The 13,243-nt window shown below is 45.1% G+C and overlaps 1 protein-coding gene across 4 annotated transcripts in view; it reads left to right on the top strand.

Moving 5' to 3' along the window:
- The window catches only part of gpat3 (glycerol-3-phosphate acyltransferase 3), a 60,985-nt gene that overhangs the window by 9,280 nt on the left and 38,462 nt on the right, over positions 1–13,243 (top strand). For all 4 annotated transcript variants that reach the window (XM_033021644.1, XM_033021625.1, XM_033021635.1 and 1 more), the window contains exons 4-5: positions 268–571; positions 12,714–12,788. In XM_033021644.1, the coding sequence (XP_032877535.1) occupies positions 268–571; positions 12,714–12,788 (379 nt within the window). The remainder of the gene's footprint in view (positions 1–267; positions 572–12,713; positions 12,789–13,243) is intronic.

Below are 13,243 nucleotides of genomic sequence, written 5' to 3'. Positions count from 1 at the left end.
GCAGTCGCATGCTCGTGGGACAGACCCTTTATACTTCAGGCTAATGCATTCCCCTCCCCTTCCCAGTGTTTGGGCAAATACATTTTCATGATGCAAATGTAGCTCTTCTCTGGTGCTTCCCATTGCATTTTTTGCATTATCACACTTGTTCTCTTTGTTGCCTTTCCTCCCACCTCTCTTTAGTATGCAAACATATTTGACCTGGTGCTCTGATTATTTACAATTGCATTTTATCAGAGTACAATAATATTCTTTGTTGTCTTCCAGAAATTATTGAGAAATGTGACAAAGTCTCGCTGGAGGAAGAGATCTCACAACTGAGACGATATTCAAATAGAAACCGGGCTGTTCCTGAGGGGGACTTTGACCTCTCTGATGTGTTCTACTTCTCGAAGAAGGGATTTGAGGCCATTGTGGAGGATGAAGTGACCACTCGGTTCAGCTCAGAAGAGTTAGTCTTGTGGAACCTGTTAACGAGAACCAACAAGAACTTTCAGCATATCAGCTTCCGACTGACCATACTCTGGGGTCTGGGAGTTGCGTTTCGATATGGGGTCCTCCTGCCTCTGCGGTAAGTGCAAAGGAAACTAGTCAGCAGTATGAACATTGACTTCTCCAATTTCAGGTAGTCCTTGCTTCTTCCTCGCCTTCCAAGCTCTCCCTCAGCCCACCGTCCCCGCCTCTTCCTTTCTTCTTCCCGCCCCCCCCCCCCCCACATCAGTCTGAAGAAGGGTCTCGACCCGAAACGTTGCCTATTTCCTTTGCTTCATAGATGCTGCCTCACCTGCTGAGTTTCTCCAGCATTTTTGTCTACCTTCGATTTTCCAGCATCTGCAGTTCCTTCTTAAACATACCCCTTATTCTTAAACTATGACCCCTAGTTCTGGACTCCCCCAATATCGGGAACACTTTTCCTGCATCTACCCAGTTCAATCCTCTAAAAATGTTATATGTTTTTATAAAATATACTCTCATCCTTCTAAATTCCAGTGATACAAGCCCAGTCGACCCATTCTTTCATCATACGTCAGTCCCGCCACCCCGGGAATTAACCTGGTGAAGCTACTCTGCATTCGCTCAATAGCAATATGGCCCTTCCTCAAATTAGGAGACCAAAATTGGACACAATATTCCAGGTGCAGTCTCACTAGGGACCTGTACAACTGCAGTAGGACCACCTTGCTCCTAAACTCAAATCTCCTTGCAATGAAGGCCAACATGCCATTAGCTTTCTTCGCTGCTTGCTGTACCTGCATGCTTACTTTCAGTGACTGATGCACAAGCACACCCAGGTCTCGTTGCACCTCCCCTTCTCCTAATCTGACACCATTCAGATAATAATCTGCCTTCCTGTTCTTGCCACCAAAGTGGATAACCTCACATTAATCCACATTATACTGCATCTGCCATGCTTCTGCCCGCTCACCCAACCTATCCAAGTCACCCTGCAGCATCATAGCATCCTCCTCGCAGCTCACACTGCCACCCAGTTTTGTGTCATCCGCAAACTTAGAGATGTTACATTTAATTCCCTTATTTAAATCGTTAATATATATTGTAAACAACTAGGGTCCCACCACCGAGCCTTGCGGCATCCCACTAGTCACTGCCTGCTATTCTGAAAAGGACCTGTTAATTCCTACTCTTTGCTTCCTGTCTGCCAATCAGTTCTCTATCCATGTCAATACTCTACCCCCAATACCATGTGCTCTAATTTTGCACACTAATTTCTTGTGTGGGACCTTGTCAAAGGCGTTTTGAAAGTCCAGATACACTACATCCATAGGCCCACCCTTGTCCATTCTACTTGTTACATCCTCAGAAAATTCCAAAAGATTAGTCAAGCATGATTTCTCCTTCATAAATCCATGCTGACTTTGACCGATTCTATCACTGCTTTCCAAGTGCGCTGCTATAAGATCTTTAATAATTGACTCAAGCATCTTCCCCACTACCAATGTAAGGCTAACTGGTCTATAATTCCCTGTTTTCTCTCTCCCTCCTTTCTTAAAAAGTGTAGTTACATTGGCTACCCTCCAGTCCATAAGAACTGATCCAGAGTTGAGAGAACATTGAAAAATGATCACCAATGCATCCATGATTTCTAGGGCCACCTCCGAGAGTACTCTGAAATGCAGACTATCAGGCCCTGGGGATTTATCTGCCTTCAGTCCCGACAGTTTACCTAACACCATTTTCTGACTAATGTGGATTCCCTTCAGTTCCTCCCTCCCACTAGATCCTTGGTCCCCTAGTGTTTCAGGGAGATTGTTTGTGTCTTCCCTTAGTGAAGGCAGAACCAAAATACTCGTTTAACTGCTCTGCCATTTCCTTGTTTCCCAATATATGTTTGCCTGTATCTGACTGTAAGGGAGCTACATCAAAGGTCAAAGGTATTTTATTGGTCACATTCACATACACCTAGGTGTAGTGAAGTGAAATGCTTCTTGCCATTTTGCAGCACATAAAGAAGGAATACAGACATAACATTAATAAGAGTTTTAAACATAAAGAACATACCCCCACAATGGTTCCCATTATGAGGGAAGGCACAAAGTCCAGTCCCCAATCCCAGTTCACCCATAGTCGGGCCTATTGAGGCCTCCACAGTTGCCTCTACGGAGGCCCGATGTTCCAGGCCGTTCTCGCCGGGTGATGTTGCTCCGGCGTCGGGAGAGTCCTCTCAGCGGCTTGGGAACCCTGGAACGGCCGCTTCCGTACTGGAGGCCGCGGCTTCCGAAGCCAACAAGGCCGCGCCGGTTGGAGCTCCACAACTGGCGATCTCATCTAGAGATCCCAGGCTCCCGGTGTAAAGTTCAGCGCCGCCGCCCGCAGCTGGTCGCTCCACAGTCCCGCAGCTCCGCGATGTTTTCCTCAGCGATCTTCAGCTCACCGGAGCTCCAGCGTGGCGACCCGGGCAAGGCAACGCCCGCTCCGTGATAGCGCTCCAGTGCTGTGCCGCCGCCGAAGCCGAGGTTCTGGGCGGTCCCCGACAGGAAACGCCGCTCAAGGCCCGCTGGTAGGCCGCGAGGACGGGTCGAAGCTGCAGCCCGGAGAAAAGCTGCCTCTCCGACCAGGTAGGGACCCTGAAAGGTAGTTTCCCCCTTCCCCCCCCCCCCCACCCCCCACATAAAAAAGTCTAGACCTCCAAACAAAACACTTTAACTAACTTAAAATAAAAATAAAAAGATGAAAAGACAGACAGCTGCTGGCTGGGCAGCCATGCACAGGACTAATCTTCACTAATCTTTTCCTTTTTAAATACCTATAGAAACTTTGAGAGTCAGTTTTTATATTCCACGCAAGCTTTCTTTCATGCTCTTTTTTCCCCCTTCTTGATTAACCCCTTTGTCCCCCTCTGTTGAGTTCTAAATTTCTCCCAGTCCTCTGATTTGTCGCTTCTTCTGGCCAATTTATATGCCTCTTCCTTGGCTTTAACACTATCCTTGACTCCCCTTGTCAGCCACGGTTGAGCCGTCTTCCCCGTTTTATTTTTTCCCCAGACAGGGATGAACAATTTCTGGAGTTCATCCATGAGGTCTTTAAACCTTTACCATTGCATGTCCACCATCAACACTTTAAGTATAATTTGCCAGTCTATCCTAACCAATTCCTGTCTCATACCTTCAAAGTCTCCTTTATTCAAGTTCAGGTCCCTAGTCTCTGAATTAACTGTCACTCTCCATCCAAATGTAGAATTCCACCATATTATGGTCACTGTTGCCCAAGGGGCCTTGCACAACAAGATCGCTAACTAATCCTTCCTCATTGCACAATACCCAGTCTAGGATGGCCTGCCCTCTAGTTAGTTCCTCTACATATTGGTTTAAAATCTCATCCTGTATACATTCCAGGAAATCTTCCTCCTCCGCACTGTTACCAATATGGTTGGCCCAATCTATAAGTAGATTAAAGTCACCAATGATAACCCCTGTACCTTTTCTCCATGCATCACTAATTCTCTGCTTGATGCTATCCCCAACTGTTAAAGTTCGATCACTTATCACAGACAAGTCAAACACCAAGTAAAGTAAGATTCTCTTATTCGCTAGCAGGAGTGTGCTGGAAGCACCTTAGCTTCCCTGTCACACACTCCAGCTGGCGAATAAAATAATCTTGCCTTACTTCCCTACTGCTGTTTGGTGGTCTGTATACAACTCCAATAAGTGTTTTCTGCCCTTGGCTATTTCGCAGTTCTACCCATACAGATTCTACAGCATTCAAGCTAACGTCTCTCCTTGCTATTGCATTAATCGCCTCAACCAGCAATGCCACCCCACCTCCTCTTCCTTTCTATCTATCCTTCCTGAATATTGAATACCTCTGCTCCCAGTCTTGGTCACCATGGAACCATGTCTCCGTAATTCCAACTATATCATATCCCTTAACTACTAACATCTTCAGATCTTCTCTGCATTCCTTCTTTCCTGCTTAATGGTATCTTTTCTATAGCATTGTGACCTAAACAGAACACAAATCTCCAAGTCCAGCCTCACCAATTTGAACAACTAAAGCCCCTGTCCCACCTACGTGTCCTTGGCATGCTAATTATGCGACCTCGTGGTCGCGTTGAGGCGCGACGGTCCCGCGAAGGTCGCTCGCGATTTCATGCGCCCGCAGAGCCGTCTGGAGCGCGTGACGTCATTTGAAGATGGACACAAAATGCAGGAGCAACTCTGCGGGACCGGCAGCATCTCTGGAGAGAAGCAATGGGTGACGTTTCGTGTCAAGACTCTTCTTTAGTCTGAAAGAAGGGTCTTGACCCGAAACATCATCCATTCCTTCTCTCCAGAGAAGCTGCTGGTCCCGCTGAGTTACTCCAGCATTTTGTGTCTATCTTCAATTTTCTTGGCACAGCTCTGGGAGTAGAAGTGGTGGTGGGTTCGGACCGCAACGGCCGTGAGCCCCAGGCCGAGCTTGCCGATCGTTTGCCTGCTTCTGCTGCTGTTGGAGGTGAGACGTTGCGTCGCGCCATGGTCTTGGGCCTGTCCCACCTTGGCCGTCAGTTACGCGACAGGCCGTTGGCGCGCGAAGATTTCGTTCGCAACAAGAATTTGGGAGCCCCACAACGCCATACCCTTCCGCACTTCTCAGTGGAACCGGCCCCACGCGGCCACATGATGCCCGTGCGCCTCAACGCGACGACGAGGTCACGTAATTTGCGTGCCAAGGACACGCAAGTGGGACAGGCCCTTAACATAACGTCCCAACTTTTACCCTCAATTCCTTGACTGATGAATAGCCGTCTTCACCACCCGGAGAGATATGTACTTGCTGTACTCCTGGATCCCTCTGCTTGGCAACACTCCTCAGGGCCCTAACGTTCACTCCAAAGGCCCCTCCCTGGCTTGACTTCCCAAAATACAACACCTCACACTTATCTGAATTAAATTCCAGTCGGTCCAGGAAAATAATTAAAAGGAGCCACCTGTTAATGGGCTGTGTCATTAAGCTGAACAAAAATGTTTGGATTTGAATAAAAATGTTTGCAATCCAGAAATGTTGCAGGTTTTTGCATTCTGCATTCTTTCTGCATTTATTGTCACTTGTGCAAAACACAGTGAAATTATTTTGTGATTCGCCAGATTTGGCACCATTTCCAAAGTCCAGTCTAAGCGCTAGGTCTTATGGAGCAACACCTGATCCAGGTGAGCCGCAGGCTGTGCTGGGCCTCCAGCAGTCATCTTCGTCTGGATCATTTGTGATTGCATTCAGTCCCATATAACTAGAGCCAGGATTTTGCCATAAATGCCATTAGTGCCTTTTCATGTCTTTTTTGACGATTTTACCAAGATAATACCCTTTTCACGATCTAGTGCCTAAATCAGCCTCTTTTTGCCGTTTTGCTAAAGGGTCGTGCTAATTTCTCCAGTGTACCGTGATTACAATGACGTTTCCTATGTTAACACGTTAATATTAGTGTTATTATTAATGTGTTAACACAGTATAAATTACAAGAAAAATTCCACCATCGGTCGTTCATTCATTCATGCCGCTGTCCGCTGGTTCAGTCTTCTCCAAAATCTATTTATTGCTTCCAATTTTGCAAACTTCCCACGAGCTACCACTTCCCTTGAGAAACGTGGTGAAATATTAATGAATAACTTCCAGGTTTTCAACAAAGTAACTGACAATATTCGTAGTTCCTGGCGAGGTAGGTAAAGTCATACAAGGAAATTGTGAGAGAGTGATTTTAGCTAACAAAGATCTTGAAGAAATACAAAACATACCTAAAGTTCTTAAAGATAGTTGTAATGCACAAGATATCGACATGAATATAGAGTCTGTAGCTTGTTTCTGGTATGCACCAGTGACCTCAGCGGAGGGAGAAAGAAGTATTTCACAACTGAAGCTTATTCTGTCTGACAGACGGCATAGTTTAACACCAGATAATTTGAAAAAAATGCTGCTAATTATGTGCAACCAGGCAACTATGGTCATTTAATATAGCATACCTTTATATTATCATTTTTAACCATATTTTGGTGGTGGAAATACATGCCTTTTTGCCAATAAATGCCTTTTCATGCCTTTTTTCTAATTTTATTATGCCTTTTTGCCTGCCTATTTCAGTTTTTTAGTGCCTAAACATCCTGGCTCTACATATAACACACTGGCAGTCATACTTTCTGCTTTCTGTTGATATCCATCATCAGCCTTGATTTTGCACCCTTGTCATAACATATGTCTTGTTTATTTTGCTCTTTGACTTGGGCTGTCTTGAATGTCCTTCTTGTTTAGCATATATTTCTCCTGGTTGCCTACCACCAGAGGTGACAAGCTGATAATCACAGCTAACTTCCATAATGTCATACCATGTTGTACGAGGAGAGAAACAAAGAATTGCATTCCTCTTAACTAACTCCCCCTCCCCCCCTTGATATCCTTTGACACCCTTACTAATCAAGAATCTGTCAATCTCTGTTTTATAAATACCCATTGGCATCCACAGCTGCGTGTGGCAATGAATTCCACAGATTCACTAAATAAATTCCTCCTAATCTCCTTTTATTCTGAGGCTGTGCCCTCTGGTCCTACACTCTCCCACTAGTGAAAACATCCTCTCCACATCCACTCTATCCATGCCTTTCACTATTTGGTAATTTCAATAAGGTTACCCCTCATCTTTCCAAACTTCAGTAAGTTCAGGTTCAGTGCCGCAAAACGCTCATCATGCGTTATCATATGCTCATCATAGGTATCATCCTATTACCTACACTTTGTTCTGCCTCTCGCATTTTCCAGCCTTCTTCTTTCCCTCCCCCACCTCCCTCCAACAATCTGTCTGAAGAAGGGTCTTGACCGGAAATGCCGCCTACCCACGTTCTCCAGAGATGCTGCTTGAGCTGTTGAGTTACTCCTGAGCATTTGTGTCTCTTTGTGTATTAACACCTACAGTTCTTGGTTTCCACCAAGAACTGCTTTGATTTTGTAGCACAGAATCTGGCCATTTGCCCCAGCTGATCAGTGCAGACGTTAACTTGCCACAGGAGCAACCTTCCATCCTATTTCCTCTCACCCTTTCACCTCATCCTTCTAATTCTTTATTTCCACTGCAACTCTCTAACTTTGATTAATCGTACCTATTTTTAGCCGAAAGATGCCTTTTGATAGCAACTCTCTTTCTCTTGAAGTTTCTCCTCAATATCCTGTTATTTAATTGCGGTTCCCAAATTAGTAGTTCCAGATTGACAAATGGTAATTGCCTCATTACAATCGAGCCGTCCATAGTGTACAGATACAGGATAAAAGGAATAACATTTAGTGCAAGATAAAGTCCAGGAAAGTACAATTAAATATAGTCCAAGGGTCTCCAATGAGGTAGATAGTAGCTCAGGACTACTCTCTAGTTGTTGGCAGGAAGACGCTGTCCCTGAATCTGGAGGTGTGGGTTTTCACACTTCTGTATCTCTTTGCTGATGGGAGAGGGGAGAAGAGGGAGTGGCCAGGGTGTGGCCTGACACAAACATTACATGTTACAAATTGTGTATGGGGGGTGGTACATAATTGCCTGCCCACCAATCGTCTGCCCAATGCTGTTGTTTCCGCAGTTTCAAGCAGAAAGCATGACTATCAGTGATAGACAGAAAATGCTGGAGTAACTATCAGTGTGTTTTTATAGAGAGAGAAAGTGACATACTGTAGGTCATTGGTGACTGACTGCAGTCCTCTAAAGCTGCAATGTTTCTTGATTGCAAACTTTTTTATTCAGATCTAATTTGTTCCGGCGACAGACAAACAACCATAAACACGCTATGCTCTTTTTATGATTATTTCAAAGCACTCCTGTCTGGAAATTAATTACAAACACAGGGTTCTGCCAGTAAAGCTCCTAAAATAATGCTTCTGGAGTTGCCTATATTTTTCTTAAAAATGTCTAGGAAAATAGCGATCAATTTTGGGAATGATAAAAACAGGCCTGGGTGATCCAAGTGCAGAAAGGCACTAATTTAAGTAAATGGGGGAGGTGCATTAATGTAAACATTTGATCAGAGTCCACATTGTTATCTATTTCTAATGCACCATAACATTCCAGATTTATCAGTATGTTTTGTAATGCCGTTTATGTCTGTTGAATTAATGAATGATGCCGTTAAATCTGTCAGAGTTAGAAAGTTACTGAATTCTGTACAACAGCCAGTGAGTTCTGAGATGGAATGGGAAGCTGTATGTTTGTCTCCCTTAAGTTTTTTCAAATGAGCCAATACTTCCAAACAATTTTCAAACCACAAAAGGAAAAGTGATGTCGTTTAACTGACATTATGCAAAATAATTGCTCCACTGGGTACTCATTGATGAAGGTTTACAAAGTGCAGGAACACTGGAGTAAGACAAGACCATTCGGCCTCTTGATCCTGTTCTACCATTTTAAATGGATGAAAGGTGACCCATAACACAACTCCATGTAGCCACCTTACAGGTTCACTATGCCTAACCTAAAAACTGATCATAGAGTTATCATTTCAACTGACTTAAATCTTCCTCCTTTCAGGATTCAGCTCCAGATCTCCATACCCTTTATGTAGAAAAAATGCCTCTCAATTTCAGTGTTAATCACACTTGTTTTTATTTTAAGCTGATGCCTTTCTTGTTCTTAATTCCCCGTATATGAGCAAATAGTCAATATTAATAAAAATGATTACTAATTTCTGTATTAAATATCTTGATAGACCACTTCAACTGTCTGCCTCAAGAAAAATAAACTAAGTTTTACAATCCATCCCAATAACTTAACCCCTTAATCACTGAAATAGTGTCAAGGAGACACAAGAAACTGCAAATGCTGGAATCTTGAGCAAAACACATAGCCACTCAGTGGGTCGGGTAGCATCAGTGGAGGGAATGGACAGAAGACGTTTTAGGTCTGAAGTAGTGTCCTGACTCAAAATGTCATCTGTCCATTCCCTCCACAGATGCTCCCTGACCCACTGAGTTCCTCCGGCACTTTTTGCTTTGAATAATGTCCAGGTATTTGGTCAATCTAACAGTCATAAGATGATTGGATCTCTTGATTAGTTAGTGTCATCCTTGTCTGACTGATATTGAGAATGTCCCTGGCTTTGAGAGTAAGAGTTGTGGGGTTTGTGAGGGGGTTTACTGTATTAAGATACTCTTTCTTCACTTTGTTTCCGCTTGTCTCGGATCAGTATTTGGATGAAATTCACTCCAAGTACTCATACCTGTTTTCCCCAAGGTGGACAAAATGCTGGAGTAACTCAGGCAGCATCTCTGGAAAGAAGGAATGGGTGACGTTTCGAGTCGAAACCTTTCTTCAGACTGATGTCAGGGGAGTGGGCGGGACAAAGATAGAATGTAATCAGAGACAGTAAGACTGGTGGGAGAACTGGGAATGGGGAGAGGATAGAGAGGGAAAGCAGGGGCTATTTGAAGTTAAACCGCCTTTATTCAGCCATTACTTCTCAATGGACAGGAAGTGTTGCCACATTAATTGGACCATGATGCAATGCTCTTAATTCTGCAGTTATCTTAATCTGCGTTGCAGCAATTTATTTCAGACCAACTATAATCTCCATGGCAGTTTTCTTGATTAGATGGTGTAATTTGAATGTGTAATTTAAAGAATTTTGCATAAGAAAAATTTGATCATCAGCAGAAGCTCATGTGGAGTTGGAGTGTGGCGGCGCCTAATGGCAACGGCTCGACTGCAGTCCATATGTCTTTTTTTTAAATTTTTGTCTCGTTAAATGTACGTTTTTGATTCTAGTTTTTATTATTTTTTAGCTGTGTATATGTGGGTGGGGAGGTGGGGGAAACCGTTTAATCACTTCCTTGTACGGGGACCCGACTTTTTCCCTGTCGGGTCTCCGGTGTCGTTGGGCCTAACATCGTGGAGCCGGCGGCGGGCTCCAGCTGGAACCAACCTGAGGGCTGCGGAGCCTGCGGACTCGCCATCGCGGGGCTGGCCGATTTAAGAACGGGGAGAGCTGTGATGGTGTGCGGCTGCAACCCGACTTCGGAGGCTCCGGCCGCAGGCTCGGCGGACAGGAACATCGGGAGCTTGCAGGTCCCTGGTGGGAGACCGCTTTTCGGAGCTCTCGCAATGGCTACTTCTCCCGCCGGAATCGCGGGGTTTAAAGGACTCTAAGCGGGGCCTAACATCGCCCGGCACGGCTTAAACGGCCGCGGAACTTTACATAACCCACCGGGGGCTTTAACATCGTGAGCCCCAGTTGCCTCTACAATACAATACAATACAATACAATTTATTTGTTATCATTTGAACCTCTTGAGGTTCAAACGAAATTTGGTTTCTGCAGTCATACACACAAGAAAAAGAACCAAGACACAACACAATTTACACAAACATCCATCACAGTGAATCTCCTCCTCACTGTGATGGAAGGCAAAGTCTTATCTCTCCACTGCACTCCTCCCGATGTCAGAGTCAAAGTCCCCGGCAGGCGATGGTAAGTGTCCCGCGGCCATTAAAGCCGCGCTGGGCGATGCAAGGCCGCGCTCCGGGTCTTGGTGTTGGAGCCCCCAGCGGGCGCTAGCAAGTCTCATGGCTGTTAAAACTGCGCCGGGCGATGTAAGGCCCCGCTCCAGGTACTTTTCAACCCCGCAACTCGGGCGGGAGAAGTCGCCGTTGTGGAAGCCCCGAAATGCGGTCTCCCACCAGGGATCCGCGGGCTCCCGGTGTCACTGTCCACCAGGCCGGCAGCTGAAGCTTCCGAATCTCCGGGGTCGGGCCGTAGCAGCGCGCCACCACAGCTCCTCCCACTCCGAACTCGGCCAGGTCCACGATGGTGGGTAAGTCCGCAGGCTCCGCGACTGGAGCCCCAGGTCCTTCCGGTTGGAGGCCGTCCACAGTGCTAGGCCCCAACGACAACGGAGACCCGACAAAGAAAAGGTTGGGTTCTCCGTACAGGGAAAAGATTTAAAAGTTTCCCCCACCACCCCCCCACCCCCCGCCCTCCACACACATACTCAGTTAAAAAAAACCCACTATAACTACATTTAAACGAGACAAAAAATTAAAAAAGACAGACGGACTGCAGAGGCCGCTGCGACGTGAGTCGCGCCGCCCACTACACTGTAGTTGGACTGCTGGACCGCGGGAGAAGAACAAAGGGAAGAGATAAGACTTTTGCCTTCCATCACAGTGAGGAGGTGTTGGAGATTCACTGTGATGGATATTTGTGTAAATTGTGTTAAGTGTAGGTCTTGGTTTATTTTTGTAATGTTAAGACTGTAGAAATGCAATTTTGTTCAAACCAAGCTGTTTGACAATGAAAGGCATTCTATTCTATTCTATATTTCTATTCATTGTATACTTCCATTCTCAGCCTTTATAAACTGGTGCCTAGCCACCTTCTTGCCACTATTTTCCAATTAGTTGCCAGGTGTCAGACTTATAAAATCTTACTCTTGTGATAACTAACAACAACTTGTATGTATGTAATACCTTTATAATGTTGTAAAACTGTTGTAAAGGCCGATCGTGTTTATAGCACGCAGATGATATTTAGCTTGTTTTCGGAATGCAGTCTGCTTGATCTCTCTAATTTCCATTCTCGGTCAAGATTGGTTTCTGATTGTCCATAATTCGTGCAAACATCGAAAACTAATTTACACGCGAATGCATTTTCAAAATGTGGTTTGTCAAGGCGGTACAGCAAAAAGGCTGAAGTGGTTTAGTTAAAGTGATTACAGTGGCCAACCTTTATGACTCACTGTTTGTTTAAACCACTGAATGTAGAGTAAAGGGAGCACCACATACAGCCTGCAGTATAACTGCTGTCAGTGAAGGAGCTAGCTTTGATTCACTTGATGCTTTGAGCTGATTAACATAACATAATGTGAAGGAAGGGACTCGAACCGAAAGGTCACCATTAGAAGAAGCGTTCCGACCTGAATCGTCACCTATTCCTTTTCTCCAGAAATGTTGCCTGACCTGCTGAGTTACTCCAGCATTTTGTGTCTATCTAACACAGCATAATACCTGTCCATCAGTTTAACTTTATCCCAGAAATCCACAATACTCTTCAAGCCAGTGTTAGTCTAAAACAGAAATTGTCAAATAGTGCTTTATTTCTAGAATTTACAAAAGACAAATTTAATCATCAGCAGAAGCTCTGTGTCTATTCATTGTTTTCTGATATGATTATATGTGCTGCACTGAAGTGAGTTACATTTGGTTACCCTCATTAGACACAGCTCAACAAGACCTTTCAAACTCTTCTCTCCCGCAGGATCACTTTGGCCCTGATTGGCATCAGTTGGTTGGTGATCGGCACCAGTTTAGTGGGACAGCTGCCACACAGCAGGTAAAAAAAAACTGTTGTATGGCTGCATGCAATTTTAGTCTTAGTTTAAAGATGTTTCTGCTGCTCGTTTCTTTAGACTTTAGGGATATAATGCGGAAACCGGTCCTTCGGCCCACTGAGGCCACACCCGACCGACTAGCACTATCGTACACGCTAGGGATACTACAATTTTACTGAAGCCAATTAACCTATAAACCTGTACATCTTTGGAGTGTGGAGGAAACCAGAGCACCGGGGGAAACCCACGCAATCATGGGAAGAACGTGCAAACTCCGTACAGACAGCACTCAAAGTCAGGATTGAACCCTGGTCTCTGACGCTGTAAGGCAGCAACTCTACTGCTGCACCACTGTGCTGCTATATTCTACCCTACCTTTCCTCACTTCACCCACTAGCTTGAGGTGCCGAGGGCAGTTGCAGTATCGTAAGAGCTGCTAATTAACGATGGCGCAGCA

The sequence above is a fragment of the Amblyraja radiata genome, chromosome 1, assembly GCF_010909765.2.
Source record: "Amblyraja radiata isolate CabotCenter1 chromosome 1, sAmbRad1.1.pri, whole genome shotgun sequence".
NCBI lineage: Eukaryota > Metazoa > Chordata > Chondrichthyes > Rajiformes > Rajidae > Amblyraja > Amblyraja radiata.
The sequence above is the reverse complement of the archived record's forward strand: the minus strand, read 5'-3'. Positions and strand labels throughout refer to the sequence as shown.